Consider the following 24,438-nt stretch of genomic DNA (forward strand, 5'->3'; position numbering starts at 1 on the left):
GCCAGGAGAGAGTAATGAGTGTTGACCTGGCAAATGAAAGAAGAAGCTTTACACCTCTGAGAATCCAGGCAACTACCTGAAATTATCACAAACATCTGTGAGTAGGGTGGGAGTCATACAAATCACGAGAGCACATGGCTTGGGTGTGTGGGGGATAGGGCACATATAAAACAGAGTTCTACATCATGGTAAGTCCTCTTCTCCACTGCCCACCCCCAGAACAGCGGAACAGCGACGGATCATCTTAAGACTAATACTTACTTAAAGTGCTTTCATAAAGTATTCACACCCCTTGACTTTTTCCACATTTTGTTGTGTACGGCCTGAAATTACAATGGATTAATTTGAGGTTGTGTGTCACTGACCTACACACAATAACCTACGTCAAAGCGGAATTTTGTTTTTCCACATTTGTAGAAATGAATTAAAAATGAAAAGCTGAAATGTCTTCAGTCAATAAGTATTCAACCCCTTTGTTATATGGCAAGCCTAAATAAGTTCAGGAGTAAAAGTTTGCAAAACAACTTACACAATAAGTTGCATAGACTCACTCTGTGTGCAATAATAGTGTTTAACATGATTTTTGAATGACTACCTAATCTCTGTACCCCACACATACAAATTATCTGTAAAGTCCCTCAGTCGAGCAGTTAATTTCAAACACAGATTCAACCACAAAGACCAGAGAGGTTTTCCAAAGCCTTTCAAAGAAGGGTACCCATTGGTAGATTGGTAAAAATAAAAAGCTGACATCGAATACCCCTTTGAGCATGGTGAAATTATTAAATACACATTGGATGGTGTATCAATAAAGCAGGTCACTACAAAGATACAGGTGTCTTTCCTAACTCAGTTGCCTGAGAGAAAGGAAACAGCTCAAGGATTTCACCATGAGGCCAATGGTGACTTAAAAGAGTTACAGAGTTTAATGGGGCTGTGACAGGATGGACCAACAACATTGTAGATACTCCACAATAACAACCTAAATGACAGAGTGAAAAGAAGGAAGCCTGTACAGAATAAAACTATTCCAAAACATCCATCCTGTTTGCATTAAGGCACTAAAGTAAAACTGCCAAAAATGTGGCAAAGAAATTCACTTTATGTCCTGAATGCAGTGTAATGTTTGGGGCAAATCCAACACAACAGATCACTAAGTACCACTCTTCATATTTTCAAGCACGGTGGTGTCTGCATCATATTATGGGTATGCTTGTCATTGCAAGGATTAGGGACTTTTTTTGCCCCAAAATAAAAGTAATAGAGCTAAGCATAGGTAAAATCCTAGTTCAGTCTGCTTTCCACAGACACTGGGAGACAAATTCACCTTTCAGCAGGACGATAACCTAAAACACAAAGCCAAATATACACTAGACTTGCTTATCAAGATGAGGTTAAATGTTCCTGAGTGGCCTAGTTACAGTTTTTATGTAAATTGGCTTAAAAATATATATGGCAAGACTTGAAAATGTCTGTCTAGCAATGATCAACTACCAACTTGACAGAGCTTGAGCATTTTTTTAAAACAATAATGTGCAATTATTTTTCAATCCAGGTGTGGAAACCTCTTAGAGACTTACTCAGAGAAGAATCACAGCTGTAATCACTGCCAAAGGTGATTCTAACATGTATCGCCTCAGGGGTGTGAATGCTTATGTAAATGTTTATTTCTGTATTTCATTTTCAATAAATTAGCAAAAATTTCTAAAAACATGTTTTCACTTTATCATTATGGGGTATTGTGTGTAGAAGGGTGTGACACATATAAAGGTCATCCATTTTGAATTGGCTGCAACACAACTAAATATGGAATAAATCAAAGGGTATGAATACCAGAAGGTATGAATTACTGCAGAATAATTTAAAAAATATACAACGACTTGGGGCTAGCCATTGTAAGTTCAGAGTCACTCACCCCAACAGTGCATGTGTGCTGGAGGCGAGCGAAAGTTCAGGAGAGGGGGGGGGAGTACCTGTACCAGACAGGGGGAGACAGGCCAGGACAGACCGTGAACAGTGCAGCAGTGCAGCAGTGCAGCAGTGCAGCAGTGCAGCAGGCAGCGGGAGTAGATGTCTGACCCACTTGGGAGAAGCTTTTATTTCTGGAGGCAGCTTTCTTGTAAATAAACTGACCCACTAGTTGCCCACTTGTTGGGCCCAAAGGCATTGAACACCTCTCACTTCACACCTCCGTGCTAATTGAAGTTGTATCTGGTCTGACCTAGCAAGCTCAGTTCCAGGTTGGATGGTGTCCTCAGGTCTCTGCTGCTTGTTGGCTAGAGCACCCTCCATATAGCTTGGAAAAAGGAAAGCAGTAATCCCTCCAGTAAAGGCCATGCTGTTGAGGGTAGAATCCTGCAAATGTCCCTGCCAAAAAGTCTCTAGATCTATATCTATCCTTTTGTAAAAAAAAAACATATTGAAAAATGTGAGAGCTCACATGCAGCTGTGTCTCTCTCTCTCTGCTCCATCCCTGAAACTGAATATATAAATATTGAATTTGTATTTTTAAATAAAGTGAATTTGAATTTGAAAAAGGAATGCAATATTAATTAAACTAAATTTTAAATCATGAAATACAAGTTCAATACATTAATTAAATTATTCCATTTGTGGATTACAAAATGAATGTAAAAATATTGAATTCAAATTCTATGTCTTAAAACATTTTTTACATTCAAATAGTTTCTGTTGTCACTGATATCAGTCCATATAATGGCCTCAAACCCTCGCAATGACACTACAAGCTTGGCACACCTGCATTTGGGGAGTTTCTTCCATTCTTCTCTACAGATCTTCACAAGCTCTGTCAGGGTGGCTGCCTCATCTACACACAATTACCTCATAATGACAAAATGAAAACATGTTTTTATATATTTTTGCTAATTTATTGAAAATGAAATACATAAATATCTAATTTACATAAGTAATCACAACCCCAAGTCAATACATGTTAGAATCACCTTTAGCTGCGATTACAGCTGTGAGTCTTTCTGGGTAAGCCTCTAAGAGGTTTGCACACCTGGATTGTACAATATTTGCTCATTATTCTTTTCAAAATTCTTCAAGCTCTGTAAATGTTGTTGTTGATCATTGCAAGACAACCACTCAGGAACATTCACAGTCTTCTTGGTAAACAACTACAGTGCACAGTAGATCTGGCCTTGTGTTTTCGGTTATTGTCCTGTTGAAAGGTGAATTCATCTCCCAGTGTCTGGTGGAAAGCAGACAACCAGGTTTTCCTCTAGGATTTTGCCTGTGCTGAGCTCAATTCTGTTTCTTTTTTATCCTCAAAAACTTCCCAGTTCTTAAGGATTACAAGCATAACCATAACATGCAGCAGCCACCACTTTGCTTGAAAATATGGAGAGTGATACTCAGTAATGTGTTGTGTTGGATTTGCCCCAAACATAACATTTTGTATTCAGGACAAAAAGTTAATTGCATTGCCAAATATTTTGTAGTGTGTCTTTAGTGCCTTGTTGCATACAGGATGGATGTTTTGGATTTTTTAAATTCTGTACAGGATTCCTTCTTTTCACTCTGCCATTTAAGTTAGTATTGTGGAGTAAGTACATTGTTGTTGATCCATCCTCAGTTTTCTCCTATCACAACCATTAAACTCTAACTGTTTTAAAGTCCCCCATTGGCCTCATGGTGAAATCCCTGTGCTGTTTCCTTCCTCTCCGGCAACTGAGTTAGGAAGTACGCGTTCCTTTGTAGTGACTGGGTGTATTGATACACCATCCAAAGTGTATTTAATAACTTCATCAACCTCAAAGGGATATTCAATGTCTGCTTTTTTGTACCCATCTACCAATATGTGCCCTTCTTTGCGAGGCATTGGAAAACCTCCCTGGTCTTTTTGGTAGAATCTGTTTGAAATTCACTGCTCGACTGAGGGACCTTACAGATACTTGTGTGTGGGGTACAGAGATGAGATAGTCATTGAAAAATTATGTTTAACACTATTATTGCACACAGAGTTGAGTCTTATGTGACTTGATGAGCAAATGTTTACTCCTGAACTTATTTAGGCTTGCCATAACAAAGGGGTTGAATAAGTATTGACTCAAGACATTTCAGCCTTTAATTTTGTATTAATTTGTAAAAAAAAAGAAATCTAAAAACAATTCCCACTTTGACATTATGGGGTATTGTGTGTAGGCCAGTGAGAAAAAAATTAAATGTAATCAATCTTAAGTTCAGGTTGTAAGTCAAGGGGTGTGAATACTTTCTGAAGGCACTATTTACATTTTTTTTTTAAACTTTCAGGCCCACAGGGAAGGGGTGGTATGGGAAAGGTTTTCTCTGGTCGCTGGGGGGGATTCATGTACGTTTTGAAAATTATAGACTGTTTGTGATTCGAACCCATCACCCCAAAAAATATAATAATAAAGAGTTGCTCACAAAAAAAGAAAAATAACTGGCGGCGTGACTTTCAGATAGTTATTTTTTGCCATCCGTGAGAGTAAATGTTATTCAGGTTCTTCTGTGCTATTACATTGTTAACAGTTTTGTAACTTTAACTTCCAAGCTTCCAAAAATGTAAGAGTTCCTAGAAAGCTTACGCAAATCCCAATGTTGGGAAAGTTACCACTTTGTAACAATATGTAAACAATGATGTAATTAACAATACATTACAATATGTAATGAGTAAAAATGTTTTAATTACATTTTTTATTAGCAGGGTACCAATTTAATATGATGAGCAATAATGACATTTACTGTCAAAGGTGGCAAAAAATAGCTATCTGAAAGCCACACCTACTGAAAATAACCTATGGATTACATTAAAAAAAAGACCTAACTGCTGGGTCAACTCAGTATGAAAGTGAATATAAACCAATTGATGGTTAAATTAACCCAATATGTTGGGTTATTCATGCAACACTGGCTGGATCAAAATAACCAAACGTGTGTTCTGTCCAATATTTATCCAGCGCTGGGTTACCAAATTGTGTTGATTTTAACCCAGCATTTTTTTGTGTAGGTGGTGAGGAAGATGACCTCATCCTTGATAGCATGACTGATGGCAGTACGGTTTTGTGACTCATTACGTCACATTTTCCCATTATCCAAAAAGACTGACAGTCGTGTCTGTGATGGCCAATCATAAATTCATGACAGTTCCTCAAAACTAAGATATAGTTGACCAACCTCTCAGACAGGCAATGTGCACATTAGCAGAAGTTTTCCAGTAAACCTTACTTTCAAGATGATTAACTACCGCAAACAACATTTCCAGTTAGGACATTATGAGAAGGGAAAGGAGAACATTTCCCAATTATGTAACTATGTTGTTCAGATGAGATGTTAACCCGTAATGATTTCCCTGAGCCACTGGTATATTTGTTTGGCCTTTGAGGATCACGAGACAAGTTTTATTTATTTATTTATTATTTATTTCACCTATAACTAACCAGGTAGGCAAGTTGAGAACAAGTTCTCATTTACAACTGCGACCTGGCCAAGATAAAGCAAAGCAGTTCGACACATATAACAACACAAAGTTACACATGGAGTAAAACAAACATACAGTCAATAATACAGTAGAAAAGTAAGTATATATACAATGTGAGCAAATGAGGTGAGATAAGGGAGGTAAGGCAATAAATAGGCCATGGTGGCGAAGTAAATACAATTTAGCAATTAAAAACACTGGAATGGTAGATTTGACAGTAGATGAGTGTGCAAAGTAGAAATACTGGGGTACCATGGAGCAAAATAAATACATTAATACAGTAGGGGAAGAGGTAGTTGTTTGGGCTATTTATAGATGGGCTATGTACAGGTGCAGTGATCTGTGAGCTGCTCTGACAGCTGGTGCTTAAAGCTAGTGAGGGAGATGAGAGTTTCCAGCTTCAGAGATTTTTGTAGTTCGTTCCAGTCATTGGCCGCAGAGAACTGGAAGTAGAGGCGTCCAAAGGAGGAATTGGTTTTGGGGGTGACAAGTGAGATATACCTGCTGGAACGCGTGCTACGGGTGGGTGCAGCTATGGTGACCAGCGAGCAGAGATAAGGTGGGACTCTACCTAGCAGGGTCTTGTAGATGACCTGGAGCCAGTGGGTTTGGTGGCGAGTATGAAGCGAGGACCAGCCAACAAGAGCGTACAGGTCGCAGTGGTGGGTAGAATATGGGGCTTTGGTGACAAAACAGATGGCACTGTGATAGACTGCATCCAATTTGTTGAGTAGGGTGTTGGAGGCTATTTTGTAAATGACATGACCAAAGTCGAGGATCGGTAAGATGGTCAGTTTTACGAGGGCATGTTTGGCAGCATGAGTGAAGGATGCTTTGTTGTGAAATAGGAAGCCTATTCTAGATTTAACTTTGGATTGGAGATGTTTAATGTGAGTCTGGAAGGAGAGTTTACAGTCTAACCAGACACCTAGGTATTTGTAGTTGTCCACATATTCTAAGTCAGAACTGTCCAGAGTAGTGACGCTGGACGGACGGGCAGGTGCAGTCAGCGATCGGTTGAAGAGCATGCATTTAGTTTTACTTGTATTTAAGAGCAGTTGGAGGCCACGGAAGGAGAGTTGTATGGCATTGAAGCTTGTCTGGAAGCTGAAGCTCGTCATGTCCAAAGAAGGGTCAGAAGTATACAGAATGGTGTTGTCTGCGTAGAGGTGGATCAGAGACTCACCAGCAACAAGAGCAACATCATTGATATATACAGAGAAGAGAGTCGGCCCAAGAATTGAACCCTGTGGCACCCCCATAGAGACTGCCAGAGGCCCGGACAACAGGCCCTCAGACACACTGAACTCTGTCAGAGAAGTAGTTTGTGAACCAGGCGAGGCAATCAATTGAGAACCCAAGGCTGTTGAGTCTGCCGATGAGGATGTGGTGATTGACAGAGTCGAAAGCCTTGGCCAAGTCAATGAATACGGCTGCACAGTAATGTTTCTTATCGATGGTGGTTAAGATATCGTTGAGAACCTTGAGCGTGGCTGTGGTGGACCCATGACCAGCTTGGAAACCAGATTGCATAGCGGAGAAGGTACGGTAAGATTCGAAATGGTTGGTGAACTGTTTGTTAACTTGGCCTTCGAAGACCTTAGAAAGGCCAGGTAGGATAGATATAGGTCTGCAGCAGTTTGTGTCAAGAGTGTCCCCCCCTTTGAAGAGGGGGATGACCGCAGCTGCTTTCCAATCTTTGGGAATCTCAGACGACACGAAAGAGAGGTTGAACAGGCTAGTAATAGGGGTTGCAAAAATTTCGGCAGATCATTTTAGAAATAAAGGTTCCAGATTGTCTAGCCCGGCTGATTTGTGGGGGTCCAGATTTTGCAGCTCTTTCAGAACATCAGCTAACTGGATTTGGGAGAAGGAGAAATTGGGAAGGCTTGGGTGAGTTGCTGTGGGGGGGGGGTGCAGTGCTGTTGACCGAGGTAGGGGTGGCCAGGTGGAAAGCATGGCCAGCCGTAGAAAAATGCTTATTGAAATTCTCAATTATAGTGGATTCATCAGTGGTGAGTTTTCTATCCTCAGTGCAATGGGCAGCTGGGAGGAGGTGCTCTTATTCTGCATGGACTTTACAATGTCGTAGAACTTTTTAAAGTTTGTGTTGCAGGAAGCAAATTTCTGCTTGAAAAAGCTAGCCTTGGCTTTTCTAACTGCCTGTGTATATTGGTTTCTAACTTCCCTAAAAAGTTGCATTTCACGGGGGCTGTTCGATGCTAAAGCAGAACGCCACAGGATGTTTTTGTGTTGGTTAAGGGCAGTCAGGTCTGGAGAGAACCAAGAGCTATATCTGTTCCTGGTTCTACATTTCTTGAATGGAGCATGCTTATTTAAGATGGTGAGGAAAGTGTTTTAAAAAAATAACCAGGCATCCTCTACTGACGGGATGAGGTCGATATCCTTCCAGGATACCAGGGCCAGGTCCATTAGAAAGGCCTACAAGCACAGTACGTTAGGGAGAGTTAGTGATTGTGGTATGCAGCAGGGTTGTGATTAAGACATTAACATGAACTTTTCAGTCCACTTTGGAAAATTAAGAGGCGAAACCAACTTTCCTAGGATTTATTTTGAGTTATTTTAATACTGAACAAACACCTGTGTTCCTTTAGGAGGTAATTGAATGAGTCTATGCCATAACAATAACCTGAAACATGACCAGACTGGAGGAAAGTTGGACTGAATTTGATCCAGTGTCAAATATAAAATTGGCTCTGGAACAAACTATAGTCTGCCCAAAAAGAGAATGGAAGGGGGGCTTACAAATAAAACACCACACTTCACCTTTGGTAATCAAGGAAGAACATGCTTTCATACCTTGCTATTCCATTACATTTGGACCCGAGACCAGGCAAAATATTTGGTTAATAGAATGAAAATGTCCCTATTAGATTTTAATCAAGTGTTGCGTACAAAAATAGTTGTGTGTGCATGTATTCCAGCAACACCCCTCCCCCCTCACACACACACACACACACACAATTCCACATATTTATTGAAAAATGGCAGACTCAAATAACATTGATCAGTAGTGTCTATAGAATAGTAGTTTCCAGAGCCATGCATTTTCATTTCTAAATACATGGCTCGCGTATTGTCTATAATATTTTATGTACTGTATTTAATTTACAAGATATTATAAACTGGGTGGTTAGAGCCCTGAATGCTGATTGGCTGACAGCCGTGGTATGTCAGACCATATACCACGGGTATTAGAAAACATGTATTTTTACTGCTCAAATTATTTGGGTAACCAGTTTATAATAGCAATAAGGCACCTCAGGATTTGTGGTACATGGCCAATAGACCACAGCTAATGGGCAGTATCCAGGAAATTCGCATTGCGTTGTGTGTAAGAACAGTCCTTAGCCGTGGTATATTGGCCATATACCACACCCCCTCGGTCCTTTCGCTTAAAATTTACTTCACTGCCCACTGGGCACAGACATCAATTCAACATCTATTCCAAGTTGGTTCAACGTAATTTCATTTAAATGACGTGGAAACAACGTTGATTCAACCAGTGGGTACAATGTGTACAACCCCTACCCTAGATACAACAAAAGCATACATTCATATTACTGGAACACAGACAAATCTGAGGCAAAATAAATGATACCATTCTTGTATTTCACCTCTCAGATAAAGTATGCACCAGTTAATGGTTTCCAGAAGACTTGATAGGGAAGGAAACTGGACTCCTAGGGAGAATCTCAATTTCATACTCCTCGAGTCCTTCTTCCTCGCCTCATTTTCAAAACCCATCGGATGAGAAAGCCAGAGGTCCCTACCCTCTGACCTCCGCCAATTGAGAAGGAGAAGAGGAGAGAGGACGCGATGAGAATGAAATTGAGATTCTGCCTAGGAGTCATGTTTCTTTCCCTATCAAGTCCTTCCTCTTATCCGATGGGACCATCATCTCAGTCTATGTACAGACATTGACAGGAACACAAAACCTGCCAACCAGCAGAGCTACACTAGTGGTCCACTCAGTGCAGGTCAAAGAATACTTAAAAAAATATCCAAGTCTGCATCTGAAATGGCACCATATTCCCTATTTAGTGCACTACATCTGACCAGAGCCCCTATTCCATATTTAGTGGACTACGGCCCTGGTCAAATGTAGTGTACTTGATAGGAAATAGGGTAACATATAGTTATAGTGCCTTCAGAAAGTAGTTAAACCCCTTGAATTTTTCCACTTAGTCATGTTATAGCCTTTCATTTATTTATTTAAATCATTTTTAATTAAAAAATGAAAAATGAAAAGCTGAAATGTCAATAACTATTCAACCCCTCCGTTATGCCAAGGCTAAATAAGTTCAGGAGTAAAAATGTGCTTAACAAGTCACATAAGACTCACTGTGGTCAATAATAGTGTTTAACATGATGTTTTGAATGACTACCTCATCTCTGTACCCCACACATACAATTATCTACAAGGTCCCTCAGTCGAACAGTGATTTTCAAACAGATTCAACCACAAAGACCAGTGATGTTTTCCAATGCACTTATTGGTAGGTGGGTTAAAACAGGAAAAACCAGGCATCAACATGTTTTGTTTTTAAGCAGTTCTTAGGCTAGGCTATTTCAGTGTAATAAAACAAAAACAAATCAAGAATAATTATTGATACGTATGCAGTTTACAGGGGACCATATTCATTTCTGACACCAACAGGGTGAGTATAATTATTAAAACATTTTCTAGCTACAGTATTGCCTGGTCCTCCACACTCGACTGCAGATTTCTTCAAGATAAGGGAGATAATATACATCCCATTGAACACCACTGATTGACTTACATCAAAGATGGGAGCAGCCAACGGAATTGGATTCTGGGTGTGTAACTGCTTGCTGATAGGTCAAAACTGTCCCTTTTTACCACAATCTCGTTAGCAAACAGATGTCAAAGAATTTCGACATCTGCTTTTATAAGACATCAAGATGTGTCTGGGATAAACTTGTTCTCCAGAACAGTGTTCCCTAGCATGCACAGCCAATCCAGTCATCTCCAATCCCAGAGAGGATTAGCAAGAGTCCAGTATTTCAGAAATGTTGAAGCCCCCATTGAAGGTACTGTCCCATCAGTAATCAAAGAAGACATTGATTTGCATTCCATTCATAGTGTGGCTTCCAGTGAAGATGATCCTGGGTTTCTCCCTAGCGAGAGGACATTTCTAAATGTCCTCAATAAACACCTAGCGCAGGGAGAAGGTAGTCAAGCTCCTTCTGTGCCTCCTCATCCTTGGAGAGAGAGAGAGAGAATTAAAAAGAGACAATCAATCTCTTTTTGAACCACAACAATGACAAACGTGAGAGAACTAAGACTTTAGAGCACAAGAATAAGCCAGTGACAATACAGTCAGTACCCACCTCTTTGGAAACAGTTTCCATTGAGGCAGCAGCATCCCACATCTTCCTGGCCTGACCTTTCTGCCCCAGGTCTCTGTAACACTGACCAATCAAAAACACATTCCTCCTCCTCATCATTATCACCATCGGTGCACATACAGAGTCCGTTTGATTATTGGATATACTGTAGATTCATCGAAGACGCAAACATCACAACAACATGGGCGGTCCGACTTACCTTGGCTAAAAACACATAGTTTAATTTGGAGTACTTGGGACGGATCTCCTCCACCTGTGAAAGAGTGAAAATATTGTAAAACACGAGAACACTGTACTTGCTGATAATCAACTCTTTCTGGAGTTCAGCTTCCTGAGGCTGGAACAAAATGCCATCTCCTTGTCCAGAATCTCTGTATTCTAAGTCATACTCTTGTGAGAAGGTAGCCCTGCATTGTAAGCACAAATCTCCCCCGCAAGCTTTGAGAGTGTCTGAGTTAAGTGTTACCATAAGGCCAGAGGAGGCTGGTGGGAAGAGCTATAGGAGGAGTAGGCTCATTGTAATGGCTGGAATGGAATAAATGAAAGTGAGTCAAACGTGGTTTCCATACGTTTGATACCGTTCCATTGATTCCATTCCAGCCTTTTACAATGAGCATGTCCTCCTATAGCACAATAACATGTCTGTATTCTTCCATTGGACCGGCACCAAAAACACAACCGCTGACAAAAACACTGCCTCACAGTTTACGTTCTAATGGCATCAGATCAGTCCAGGACAGGTACGGGGGTTGGTACACGATTTGGGCAAATGACTGCAATTGAAACATAGAACCTGCTCAGCACACACAATTACAGAAAGGACTAAGCATAGCACTATTCTGCCTCTAGCCGTAGACAATTCTATTTCACTTGACTCTACCTTAAATTCAGACCCTATATAGCCTGAGTATTAATAGTACAATTAGAAGAATACTAGGGCAACACCTGGGCACTAGGTAGTGTGTAGTTACTGTTTGTGTACTTAGTTATAGTGGCACAAGTTGTAGAACAGCAGGATGTGTTTGTTGAAGCTAAACAGCCACTACCAGAGTCCTTGCGGCCAGAAGAAACAAGTTACAACAGAGACCACTTAAATTCAATTGATGGGTGAGATACACAAGACGTGAGGAAGAGGCATGAAGCAAGAGAATCTTGGACAGGAGTCATTTCACGTCTCTCTATATAAACATGTGAAATGTGGGAACACAGATTAAGCCTCGAAATACTTGTGGTTTGGTCTTTAAATCTTAAATCTAACAGCAAGTGCGCAGAACACAGGGAGGAGTTCTCCGAGTTGAAATGTACAGTGATCAGAAAAGAGAGAGAACTTGGGGCGGCAGGGTAGCCTTAGTGGTTAGAGAGTCGGACCAGTAACCGAAAGGTTGCTAGATCGAATCCCAGAACTGACAAGGTAAAAAAATAAAACAATAATAATTTTAAAAATCAGCCGTTCTGCCCCTGAACAAGGCAGGACGACTGTTCTCTGATAGGCCGTCATTGTAATTAAGAATTTGTTCTTAACTGACTTGCCTAGTTAAATTAAAATATATATATATTTTTTAAAACTTGAAAGGACTGTATGATTCTAACAGGCTAAAGTATACAGTGCAGAACTATGAAAGTAACAGAAACAGTGTAGCTGTCCATATTCAAATCTAGCAGTCGGGCAAATGAGAAATGTACTGGTAAATTACATTTGCAAGGCCTGACATGCTTTACTCCACACTAACAGGTACTGCCAAACACACACCAATCTATGGTAGCAAGGAGAATCTCAATACCTTGAGGAAGTTGTTCAGCGCATCTTGGACCGTGGCACTTGGAGGCTCTCCAAACAATGTAGCAGCAATTTTCCTCTCGATCCAGGACAGCTGAGCCACCTGAACAGAACCAGTGTATAGAGCCCTTTCAGAACATGGTGAATCAGATACACATTTAAAACGACATGGTGTGAACATGACTCTCATACTACAGTGCGTAAACAGTGCAAGTAGCATTTAAACAGGAGGGGGGGGGGGGGGGGGGGGGGGGGGTCATGGGAGTAAAGGATCTGAAAATTACTCCCCCCCCATCTAAAAAAAAAATAAATAAATAAAAAACACTATGGAAAGACACTTCCAAAATACTAACTAATGTTCCTAAAGCCCCGTCACTCAGGATGCGGAGACAATATAACCCGCAATGGAAGCAGTTTCTAATCCTGACAAACCAACCCATCACGATAAGCAGTCACACACACACCTTTTCCATAAAACTTGATTACAGGAATAAGATAATGGGCCTAATGTGATGGACTTGCTGGGTCAAACGCACGCACTGTTCCTTCCCTGCCCCATTCATCTTAGAAATGTGCAATTGTAGGTGTAGCACATTGCCGTCCCCGTGGGCCCTTTCAAAGAGGGGCCGCTGCCTGAACATAAACAGCGGATCAATGTTTAACGTGAACACAGAGCAGAACGCCCTTTAAATTCACTCTCACAAATCATCCGGTGTGACTTTTTCTTCCTTCTTCGGAGAAATAGCCACTCATCTTTGACTGCAGCTAGCTACACATGGCATGGTATGGTATGTGGAGGGTGCTTGTGTGTGTGTCTGTCAATGAGTGTGTGTCAATGAGTGTGTATTGCTAATGACTCCTTCTCAAAGCTCCTACATTGATCACTTTTCAGGGAGTGTATTCCTCACTGTATGGTTGACTTGGGTTAATGTGTGTGTATGTCACATACAGCGTAGCACCAGCGGCCCAGCAGGTAGTAAGACATAGGATCCTGTGGTTTCAGCTCGATGGCCTTATCCAGATGATCCTGAACACAGAAGAGGACAGACAGCATTAAGTGTTGATTCATGACACCGCACATTTTTCCTCTGACCTGATCTGCCCTGCTCCACAGCTACCCACAACTATGCCACAAAAATCTCTCACACACGCACATGCATCACAAGCTCCTATTTGTCATGCAACCCTCTCCCTCCCACTGTTCTTTTCCACTCAATCGCAAAATCCTCTCTCTCTCATATATATATATGCTGCGTGCAGTTCAGCCCTTATGCAACCCATGCATTTATTTAACCCTTTAACCCTTTATTTAACCCTTATTTTAGCAGGTAAGTTGACTGAGAACACATTCTCATTAACAGCAACAACCTGTGGAATAGTTACAGGGGAGAGAAAACAACCAATTTTAAGCTGTGGATGATTAGGTGGCCATGATGGTATAAGGGCCAGATTGGGAATTTAGCCAGGACACTAGGGTTAACACCCCTACTCTTACTATAAAAGTGCCATGGGATCTTTAGTGACCAGAGAGTCAAGACACCCGTTTAATGTCTCATCCGAAAGACAGCACCCGTCACATGGCAATGTCCCCAATCACTGCCTTGGGGCACTGGGATGTTTTTTATAGACCAGATGAAAGTGCCTCCTCCGAAAGAGTGCCACTTCCAGCAGCATCTGGTCTCCCATCCAGGGACCAACCCTGCTTAGCTTCAGAGGCAAGCCAGCAGTGGGATGTAGGGTGGTATGCTGCTGGACAGTGAGGGGAGTGATCTGAATAGAGCCCACAGTCAATAAGGTTAACGCCTGTACAGCACTCAGTGTATATAAGTACTGACAATAACCGTATGTATAGGAAATTTTTTTACATTTAATTTGAGGGATACCTGACCTAAATAAGACCGAGGGTGATTCTTCAGCTGTCAACTTGTGGTTGTATGACAGGGGAGGACCCTCGACATAGCTGGGAATCAACACTGACTGAGCGAGACCACAGGGGAAGTTCTGGAAAAGCACACGCCCCGACCTCACCTCAGTTACCCTCTCTTATTATTGCTAAATTCCACCATTCCATCTGTGTGCCTGCCATCACCTCAGGTGCTGCTAATGTAGGTAAGGTCTGACATGCTTCAAGTACACACAAAACAAACACTTGAATCAGTGACTACATAAAGATATGGCTTTATGTGTAGACGGTCTGTCAAAAAAAAATCACTTACTTTGAAGATGTAGCCATTCTTTATCCTGTTCTGCACAGTCTCGTACTCTGTCATGATTCCACACATTATGGCGTACCTAGAGAAACAGAGAGTTGAGAGAATTGCTCGACAATGTTGCTTTGGCAATATGAATATGTCATTTTTGTCATGCCAATAAAGCCTTTTGAAAGTGAGAGACACCCCTATTTCAATACTTTGTAGAAGAAGCACCTTTGGCAGCAATTACAGCTGTGGGTCTTTCTGGGTAAGTCTGTAAGAGCTTTCCACACCTGGATTGTGCAACATTTGCCTCTTTCTTTTCTCCCTGAAATTGCTTTAAGCTCTGTCAAATTGTTTGTTGATCATTGCTAGACAACCATTTTCATATAACTTGCCATAGATTTTCAAGCAGATTTAAGTTCAAACTGTAACTAAGCCACTCAGGAACATTCATGGTCTACTTGGTAAGCAGCTCCAATGTAGATTTGGCCTTGTGTTTAAGGTTATTGTTCTGATGAAAGGTGAATTAAACTCAGTGTCTGGTGGAAATCAGACTGAACCAGGTTTTCCTCAATGATTTTGTCTGTGTTTAGCTCCATTACGTTTATTTTTTATTCTGAAAAACTCCACAGTCCTTAACGATTACAAGCATACCCATAACATGATGCAGCCACCACTACGCTTGAAAATATGGAGAGTGCTACTCATAATTTGTGTTGTATTGGTTTGCTCAAAACATAACACTTTGTATTCTAGACAAAAAGTGAATTGCTGAGCCACATTTTTGGCAGTATTACTTTAGTGCCTTGTTCCAAACAGGATGCATGTTTTGGAATATTTGTATTCTGTACAGACTTCCTTCTATTCACTGTCATTTAGGTACGTATTGTGGAGTAACTACAATGTTGTTGATCCATCTTCCACTTCTCCCACTTAAAAAGATGAGAGAGGCCTGTAATTTTCATCATAGGTACACTTCAACCATGACAGAGAAAAAAAATCCAGAAAATCACATTGTAGGATTTTTTATGAATTTATTTGCAAATTATGGTGGAAAATAAGTATTTGGTCAATAACCAAAGTTTCTCAATACTTTGTTATATACCCTTTGTTGGCAATGACAGAGGTCAAAAGTATTCTGTAAGTCTTCACAAGGTTTTCACACACTGTTGCTGGTATTTTGGCCCATTCCTCCATGCAGATCTCCTCTAGAGCAGTGATATTTTGGGGCTGTTGCTGGGCAACACGGACTTTCAACTCCCTCCAAAGATTTTTTATGGGGTTGAGATCGGGAGACTGGCTAGGCCACTCCAGGACCTTGAAATACCTCTTACGAAGCCACTCCTTCGTTGTCCGGGCGGTGTGTTTGGGATCATTGTCATGCTGAAAGACCCAGCCACGTTTCATCTTCAATGCCCTTGCTGATGGAAGGAGGTTTTCACTCAAAATCTCACGATACATGGCCCCATTCATTCTTTCCTTTACGCGGATCAGTTGTCCTGGTCTCTTTGCAGAAAAACAGCCCCAAAGCATGATGTTTCCACCCCCATGCTTCACAGTAGGTATGGTGTTCCTTGGATGCAACTCAGCATTCTTTGTCCTCCAAACACGACGAGTTGAGTTTTTACCAAAAAGTTATATTTTGGTTTCATCTGACCATATGACATTCTCCCAATCTTCTTCTGGATCATCCAAATGCTCTCTAGCAAACTTCAGACCTGGCCTGGTCATGTACTGGCTTAAGCTGGGGGACACGTCTGGCACTGCAGGATTTGAGTCCCTGGCGGCGTAGTGTGTTACTGATGGTAGGCTTTGTTACTTTGGTCCCAGCTCTCTGCAGGTCATTCACTAGGTCCGTATGTTCTGTGATTTTTGCTCGCCGTTCTTGTGATCATTTTGACCCCACGGGGTGAGATCTTGCGTGGAGCCCCAGATCGAGGGAGATTATCAGTGGTCTTGTATGTCTTCCATTTCCTAATAATTGCTCCCACAGTTGATTTCTTCAAACCAAGCTGCTTACCTATTGCAGATTCAGTCTTCCTAGCCTGGTGCAGGTCTACAATTTTGTTTCTGGTGTCCTTTGACAGCTCGTTGTTCTTGCTCATATTTGAGTTTGGAGTGTGACTGTTTGTGGTTGTGGACAGGTGTCTTTTATACTGATAACAAGTTCAAACAGGTGCCATTAATACAGGTAACGAGTGGAGGACAGAGGAGCCTCTTAAAGAAGAAGTTACAGGTCTGTGAGAGCCAGAAATCTTGCTTGTTTGTATGTGACCAAATACTTATTTTCCACCATAATTTGCAAATAAATTCAATTTGGTTTAAATAATGCAAAAAGTGCAATATGTGCCATGTAAGAAAGTTAACATTTCAGTTCCTTGCTCAGAACATGAGAACATATGAAAGCTGGTGGTTCCTTTTAACATGAGTCTTATTACCGGGTAAGAAGTTTTAGGTTGTAGTTATTATAGGAATTATAGGACTATTTCCCTCTATACCATTTGTATTTCATTAACCTTTTGACTATTGGATGTTCTTATAGGCACTTTAGTATTGCCAGTGTAACAGAATAGCTTCCGTCCCTCTAGTTAGCGCGCGCTAACTAGCTAGCCATTTCACTTCGGTTACACCAGCCTCATCTTGGGAGTTGATAGGCTTGAAGTCATAAACAGCACAATGCTTGACGCACAACGAAGAGCTGCTGGCAAAACGCACAAAAGTGCTGTTTGAATGAATGTTTACACGCCTGCTTCTGCCTACCACCGCTCAGTCAGATACTTGTATGCTCAGTCAGGCATTGGAAACCTCCCTGGTCTTTGTGGTTGAATCTGTGTTTGAAATTCCCTGCTGGACTGAGGGACCATACAGATAATTGTATGTGTGGGGTACAGAGATGAGGTAGTCATTCAAAAAAATCATGTTAAACACTATTATTGCACACAGAGTGAGTCCATGCAACTTATTATGTGACTTGTTAAGCACATGTTTACTCCTGAACTAATTTAGGCTTTCCATAGCAAAGAGAGAAATTTGGAGGTGCTTATATTTGTCCTGTTACACACAAGTGTGCAATTGAAATGTGTTTCTTTGCATATCTCAACTTGCCCTGAGACACCTGTAGGGAGTGGGGTCACGGCCAGCGTTGCCATTTTACAGCACCCATGGAGCAATTAGGGCTAAGTGCGTTGCTCAAATCAAAAATACCTATTTAAATGAAAACATTTATAATAACAAATAAAGAGCAGCAGTAAAATAACAATATCGAGGCTATATACAGGGGGTACAGGTACAGAGTCAATGTGCGGGGGCACCGGTTAGTCGAGGTAATATGTACATGTAGGTAGAGTTTTTAAAGTGACTATGCATAGATAATAACAGAGTAGCAGCAGCGTAAGAGGGGGGCGGGGGCAATGCAAATAGTCTGGGTAGTCATTTGATTAGATGTTCAGGAGTCTTATGGCTTGGGGGCAGAAGCTGTTTAGAAGCCTCTTGGACCTAGACTTGGCGCTCCCGTACCGCTTGCTGTGCGGTAGCAGAGAGAACAGTCTATGACTAGGGTGGCTGGAGTCTTTGACCATTTTTAGGGCCTTACTCTGACACTGCCTGGTATAAATGTCCTGGATGGCAGGAAGCTTGGCCCCAGTGACGTAATAGGCCATACGCACTATTCTCTGTAGTACCTTGATGTAGGAGCACGGACAGTTGTCATACCAGGCAGAGATATAACCCGTCAGGATGCTCTCGATGGTGCAGCTGTAGAACCTTGAGGATCTGAGGACCCATGGCAAATATTTTTAGTCTCCTGAAAAGATTTTGTCGTGCCCTCTTCACAACTATCTTGGTGTGCTTGGACCATGTTAGTTTGTTGGTGATGTGGACACCAAGGAACTTGAAGCTTTCAACCTGCACCACTACAGCCCCGTTGATGAGAATGGGGGCCTGCTCGGTCCTCCTTTTCCTGTAGTACACAATCATCTCCTTTGTCTAGATCATGTTGAGGGAGAGGTTGTTGTCCTTGCACCACACGATCAGGTGTCTGATCTCCTCCCTATTAGCTGTCTCGTCATTCTCGGCGATCAGGCCTACCACTGTTGTATCATCAGCAAACTTAAATTATGGTGTTGGGAGTCGTGCCTGGCCGTGCAGTCATGAGTGAACAGGGAGTACGGAAGGGGACTGAGCACACACCCGAGGAGCCCCTGTGTTGAGGATCAGCGTGGTGGATGTGTTGTTACCTACCCTTACCACCTGGGGGCGGCCCGACAGGAAGTCCAGGATCCAATTGCAGAGGGAGGTGTTGAGTCACAGGGTCCTTAGCTTAGAGGGCACTACGGTGTTGAACACTGAGCTGTAGTCAATGAATAGCATTCTAACATAAATGTTCCTTTTGTCAAGGTGTGAAAGGGCAGTGTGGAGTGCAATAGAGATTGTATCATCTGTAGATCTGTTGGAGCGGTATGCAAATTGAAGTGGGTCTAGGGTTTCTGAGATAATGGTGTTGATGTGAGCCATGCCTTTCAAAGCACTTCATGGCTACAGACGTGAGTGCTATGGGTCGGTAGTCATTTAGGCAGGTTACCTTAGTGGTCTTGGGCACAGGGGCCATGGTGGTCTGCTTGAAACATGTTGGTATTACAGACACAGACAGGGATATGTCAAAATAATCTCTTGGATTGTTAGTCCAAAACAAGTCAAGTGTTTAGTTGTTTTTTGAATCCCAGAATGCAGCTTTAATATACAAGGGACACTGGGAACAAGGAAGGGGCTAAATAAAACCGTGGAAGATTGTGAGTGTTTTATCCCCAGCCTGTAGCTGTGGGTTCTGAGAAAAGTGTGTTGCGCCAACCGCCAATGCTCAAATTCTGTTGCCTGATTAGCAGGAAAGTATTAGAATTGTGTGTATGCTCTGTGCACCGATTTTCATATGCTCCATGTGATTCATACGTGCTTTAAAATGTATACCACCTATACAGTGGGTGTTGCAAAATAAGACAGCGAGAAATCAAGTGCCACCCACACCACACTCACCAAAGCATCTTTATCTATTATCTGCCAAAGCATTGGCGGGTGAATTGTATATAACTGTAACAAAACGGTAATTGTTTATTTTCTTATGGAGCGCGATGAGATAGCGGAGATGCTATCTGCAGCTTTTAGCCAACTGGCTTCCAATGAAAACATTGGTGTGTGATGATATGTTTTCGCAAGTCCTACACCACTGACCGACTTGCTACCTGTTAATGATGGATGGATGATAAAATGGTTTGCTTCTCCCCTATCTGAATAGATAGATAGATCTTAGGCACATGTATACACTGAGTACACCAAACATTAGGAACACCTTCCTAATAGAGTGGCACGCCCCTTCTTTTGCTCCAATTCGTCAGGGCATGGATTCCACACTCTACACTGCCCATGTTGACTGCAATGCTTCCCACAGTTGTGCCAAGTTGGCTGGATGTCCTTTGGGTGCTGGATAATTCTTGATACACACAGGAAACTGTTGAGCGTGAAAAACCCAGGGGCGTTGCAGTTCTTGTCACAAACCGGTGTGCCTGGCACCTACTACCATACTCCATTCAAAAGGCACTTAAATCTTGCCACACATACACACAATGTATGTCTCAATTGTCTCAAGGATTAGAAACCCTTCTTTAAACTGGTCTCCTCCCCTTCATCTACGCTGACTGAAGTAGACTTAACAAGTGACATCAATAAGGGATCACAGTGATGTGGGTAACTGTCAGTGATGTGGGTAACTGTCAGTGATGTGAGTAACTGTCAGTGATGTGGGTAACTGTCAGTGATGTGAGTAACTGTCAGTGATGTGAGTAACTGTCAGTGATGTGGGTAACTGTCAGTGATGTGAGTAACTGTCAGTGATGTGGGTAACTGTCAGTGATGTGGGTAACTGTCAGTGATGTGGGTAACTGTCAGTGATGTGGGTAACTGTCAGTGATGTGGGTAACTGTCAGTGATGTGAGTAACTGTCAGTGATGTGGGTAACTGTCAGTGATGTGAGTAACTGTCAGTGATGTGGGTAACTGTCAGTGATGTGGGTAACTGTCAGTGATGTGAGTAACTGTCAGTGATGTGAGTAACTGTCAGTGATGTGAGTAACTGTCAGTGATGTGAGTAACTGTCAGTGATGTGGGTAACTGTCAGTGATGTGGGCAACTGTCGTTGATGTGGGTAACTGTCAGTGATGTGGGTAACTGTCAGTGATGTGAGTAACTGTCAGTGATGTGAGTAACTGTCAGTGATGTGAGTAACTGTCAGTGATGTGGGTAACTGTCGTTGATGTGAGTAACTGTCAGTGATAAGACTTTATTCTTATTTTAAATGTGTGCAGTTCTGTCCTTGAGACCTTCTTGTCTATTGGTGTTCTGCATAATTTCATGTTTTATGTATTGTGTGGACCCTAGGAAGAGTAGCTGCTGCTTCTGCAACATCTAATCCAAAATAAAATACTGACTATTAAGGTTAGGGGAGGTAAAGTAGTCTGCCAGATGACCTAAAAGGTCCCAACAGTTAGTATCTAGGGAGCCTCGAGGGTAACACCTTTCAGAGCCAACATGCCCCAAAACCCTATAACCCTATTTACCCATGCATAACACATTTATAACCACAAGTTGATGGAGTGACAATGAATAACAAACCTGTAAAGAAGCAGTGTCTAACCGCGTAGAATAAACTGTACAAATTATAGTTTTAGTCGAGGAACATTAGCGATTGTCAGGAGTGCAAACACTCTAGGGTAAAACAACAACTCTTGAATTTGCTTTTATGTAGTCCAACTCAATATAATATGATTAACAGCTATAAATCTAAAGTGACGTCAGGGGAGTGGAGTGGAGTTGAGAAACACAGAGTAGCATAACAGAGGTGTGTACTAATCACAGTTCATATGGAACATCTCGCAGGTGAGGGCTGTGAAGGAGCATGGTGGATTTCTCAATATTAACCGCAGGAATTTTTCCTGTCTCTCAGTGGTTAGGCCAAGTTAAGTATTATTATTCAGCATGTAACTCTGCTCTGGCATAGCCAACTAAACTCAACTCCATGATTTTCGATGGAGTAGCGACAAGCGTGGGAGGACTGGAGCTCTGACGTCACATACAATGAAGTTAGCAAAAACTACTGATTTCGCCTCCCGAGTGGCGCAGCGGTCTAAGGCACTGCATCGCAGTGCTAGAGGCGTCACTACAGATCCCGGGTTAGATCCTGGGCTGTGTAGCAGCCGGCCGCGACCGGGAGACCCATGAGGTGGCGCACAATTGGCCCAGAGTCATCTGGGTTAGGGGAGGGTGTGGCCGGCCGGGATGCCCTTGACCCATCGCGCACTAGCAACTCCTGTGGCCGACACACTGACACGGTGGTCGCCAGTAGGACAGTGTTTTCTTCGACACATTGGTACGGCTGGCTGACGGGTTAAGCGAGCAGTGTGTCAAGGAGCAGTGTGTCAAGGAGCAGTGTGTCAAGGAGCAGTGCGGCTTGGCAGGGTGGTGTTTCAGAGGACGCATGGATCTCGAACTTCGCCTCTCCCGAGTCCGTACGGGAGTTGCAGAGATGGTACCAGACTACAATTACCAATTGAATACCACGAAATTGGGGAGAAAAAAGGGCTACAAATTGAAATACTGATTTCAGCGCCCAAAGAAAAGCCAGCAATTACACAGATCAATGTCGTGCTAATTTGATGCTCCACACTAGTTGCCGCACAACTCCCATCGTAAATGGTGGAGAAGAGTTTAAATCAGAGAGTTCTGGCAGTGCATAAACGAGAAGTACGTGGATCTGGAGGTGCCAGTACAAAACGGCAAAGCTGCTCATGATCGGCCGAGCACATAATGGTGTTGGCTCACCAACCCACTCTGGAGATTCCCTCCACAGGGGGAACTTCCATTTTGGATGGAAGAGATCCAGAAAGGTGGGGCGACACCAGCAATTGCTACATTTCATGGTCTGTTTATTTTTGCAAATCAATTCATCCATGTAGCACAGGCTAAAAAGGTACATCCTGGTGTAGAGCAGCCACCTAAACAGTTATAATCCTACCTTAAGATCTCAGACCAAGATCTGACCCCAATAGAGACTTCACCTACACTCCGTGCTAATGAACAGCTCATATTGAAAATGTTTGGTAAACTCCGAGCATGTTGCTACTTACGCAGTGTTTTCCCTGGATTCATTTAGCAGTGGCGCACCGCATCTGCCAAACTGTTGTCGCTAAACCCAAAGAATATGGAACAGCCCACATGGACTTTTCCTCTCAAAAGAGCCTGTGTGATCTTAGAACTTCCCTTACGTATTTTTTTGTCGTAGTCTACGGAGTACCATTTCTTGTGTGTCTCCTCACAAACAAGCGGGTTCCCGCAATTGTGGGAAAAACACTTTTGAAAGCAGTTATGGTCGTTTTTCAAATGGGAGGGTGTCCCAGCTTTCCATTACTACTCCATTTATTGCTCAACTTCCTAATATTAGGTTTAAATGCATGTAGCACTTCCACAATTCACAGTGAGTGCACAAGGGAGACTAGGGCTATTTGGAACAAGGGAAGTTATCAAAAACGACTGATTTCGACCTCCCGAGTGGCGCAGCGGTCGAAGGCACTGCATCGCGCCACTGATGACAATGCTTCATCAAGACACTTTACAGTGAGTCTTTCTGGACATGACTGTCCGATAAAGGTCTCTAGGATGTAGGTTAGAATGTGTCAAAGAAGGGTATTTGCACCTGCCTGTTGTTTTTTTTCCTTTATGAGTCTGGCAGCAGCTCTACCTTAAGCCAATTTCCCAAGTAGAAATATAAGCCCATGCTTAAAGTTTACATTTGCGATGTGTGAAACAGCACCTTGACTCTAGAGGCAAAGAGGGGGGAGTGGATGCGAGGGTGAGAAGTGGTGTGCCTGGCCCCAGGGGCCTGCCCCATGTTCCCCCCCCCCCCCTGCCGAAACAATATCTCCCATAGCTTTTTACAGAAAGGAAGCGAGGGAGAGAGAGATCAAGAGAGGTAGAGGGCGTCACAGGAAACAGAGAAAAGCACAGTCAGCGCCAGGACATTGCGCAAGGTTATTACAATCCACTTCTTCCTTGAAATCCCCCACTCCACTGGCCAAAGACAAGGGGGGGGGGGGGGGGGGGGGGGGCAAGTGTCAACTGCTTGGCGGAAGCAGCAGATTCATTTCAGCCATAAGATCCAAACATAGAAAACTCCTTGAAAGAGAGAGGACCAGCAGGCAGACAGCACCCCAGGCTAAACCTAAACAGCACAGGGGTGGATGAACTCTGAATCCTGGGCAACCTGTGTGTGGGAGTAGATGAACTAATGTTCTTAGAAAAGAGCAATGGAACAAGTGGATAGTGTTTCTGTATTTTTTTGGGGAGTGGACAACGCCATGACAGTCGTTTTATAGTGTGAGGAAATGTAAATCATAATTAACAAGCATAAATCAACACCTGCCAAGGGGAAAGTTTGAGAAGTCTGAGGAAACGACAATTAAGTTCTCACGGAAATGCTAAGTAGAATAAACATTGTTAACCCAGATTTATAAACTATCTTGCAACACCGGAACTGTTTGGCCCTAATTGCCCGTCCCCCACACTTAC

At 42.4% G+C, this 24,438-nt stretch overlaps 1 protein-coding gene across 5 annotated transcripts in view; it reads right to left on the reverse strand.

Annotated features, from left to right (window-relative positions):
* Nucleotides 1-8,018: 8,018 nt before the first annotated feature.
* Nucleotides 8,019-24,438, reverse strand: part of LOC110526605 (regulator of microtubule dynamics protein 2) — a 71,706-nt gene continuing 55,286 nt past the window's right edge. For all 5 annotated transcript variants that reach the window (XM_021607715.2, XM_021607750.2, XM_021607723.2 and 2 more), the window contains exons 6-11: nucleotides 14,852-14,927; nucleotides 13,585-13,662; nucleotides 12,640-12,738; nucleotides 11,058-11,111; nucleotides 10,841-10,921; nucleotides 8,019-10,711 (exon numbers count right to left, since the gene is read on the reverse strand). In XM_021607715.2, coding sequence (XP_021463390.1) covers nucleotides 10,655-10,711; nucleotides 10,841-10,921; nucleotides 11,058-11,111; nucleotides 12,640-12,738; nucleotides 13,585-13,662; nucleotides 14,852-14,927 — 445 coding nt within the window. In that variant the 3' untranslated portion in view covers nucleotides 8,019-10,654. The remainder of the gene's footprint in view (nucleotides 10,712-10,840; nucleotides 10,922-11,057; nucleotides 11,112-12,639; nucleotides 12,739-13,584; nucleotides 13,663-14,851; nucleotides 14,928-24,438) is intronic.

Source organism: Oncorhynchus mykiss, chromosome 1 (assembly GCF_013265735.2).
Source record: "Oncorhynchus mykiss isolate Arlee chromosome 1, USDA_OmykA_1.1, whole genome shotgun sequence".
Taxonomy (NCBI): Eukaryota; Metazoa; Chordata; class Actinopteri; order Salmoniformes; family Salmonidae; genus Oncorhynchus; species Oncorhynchus mykiss.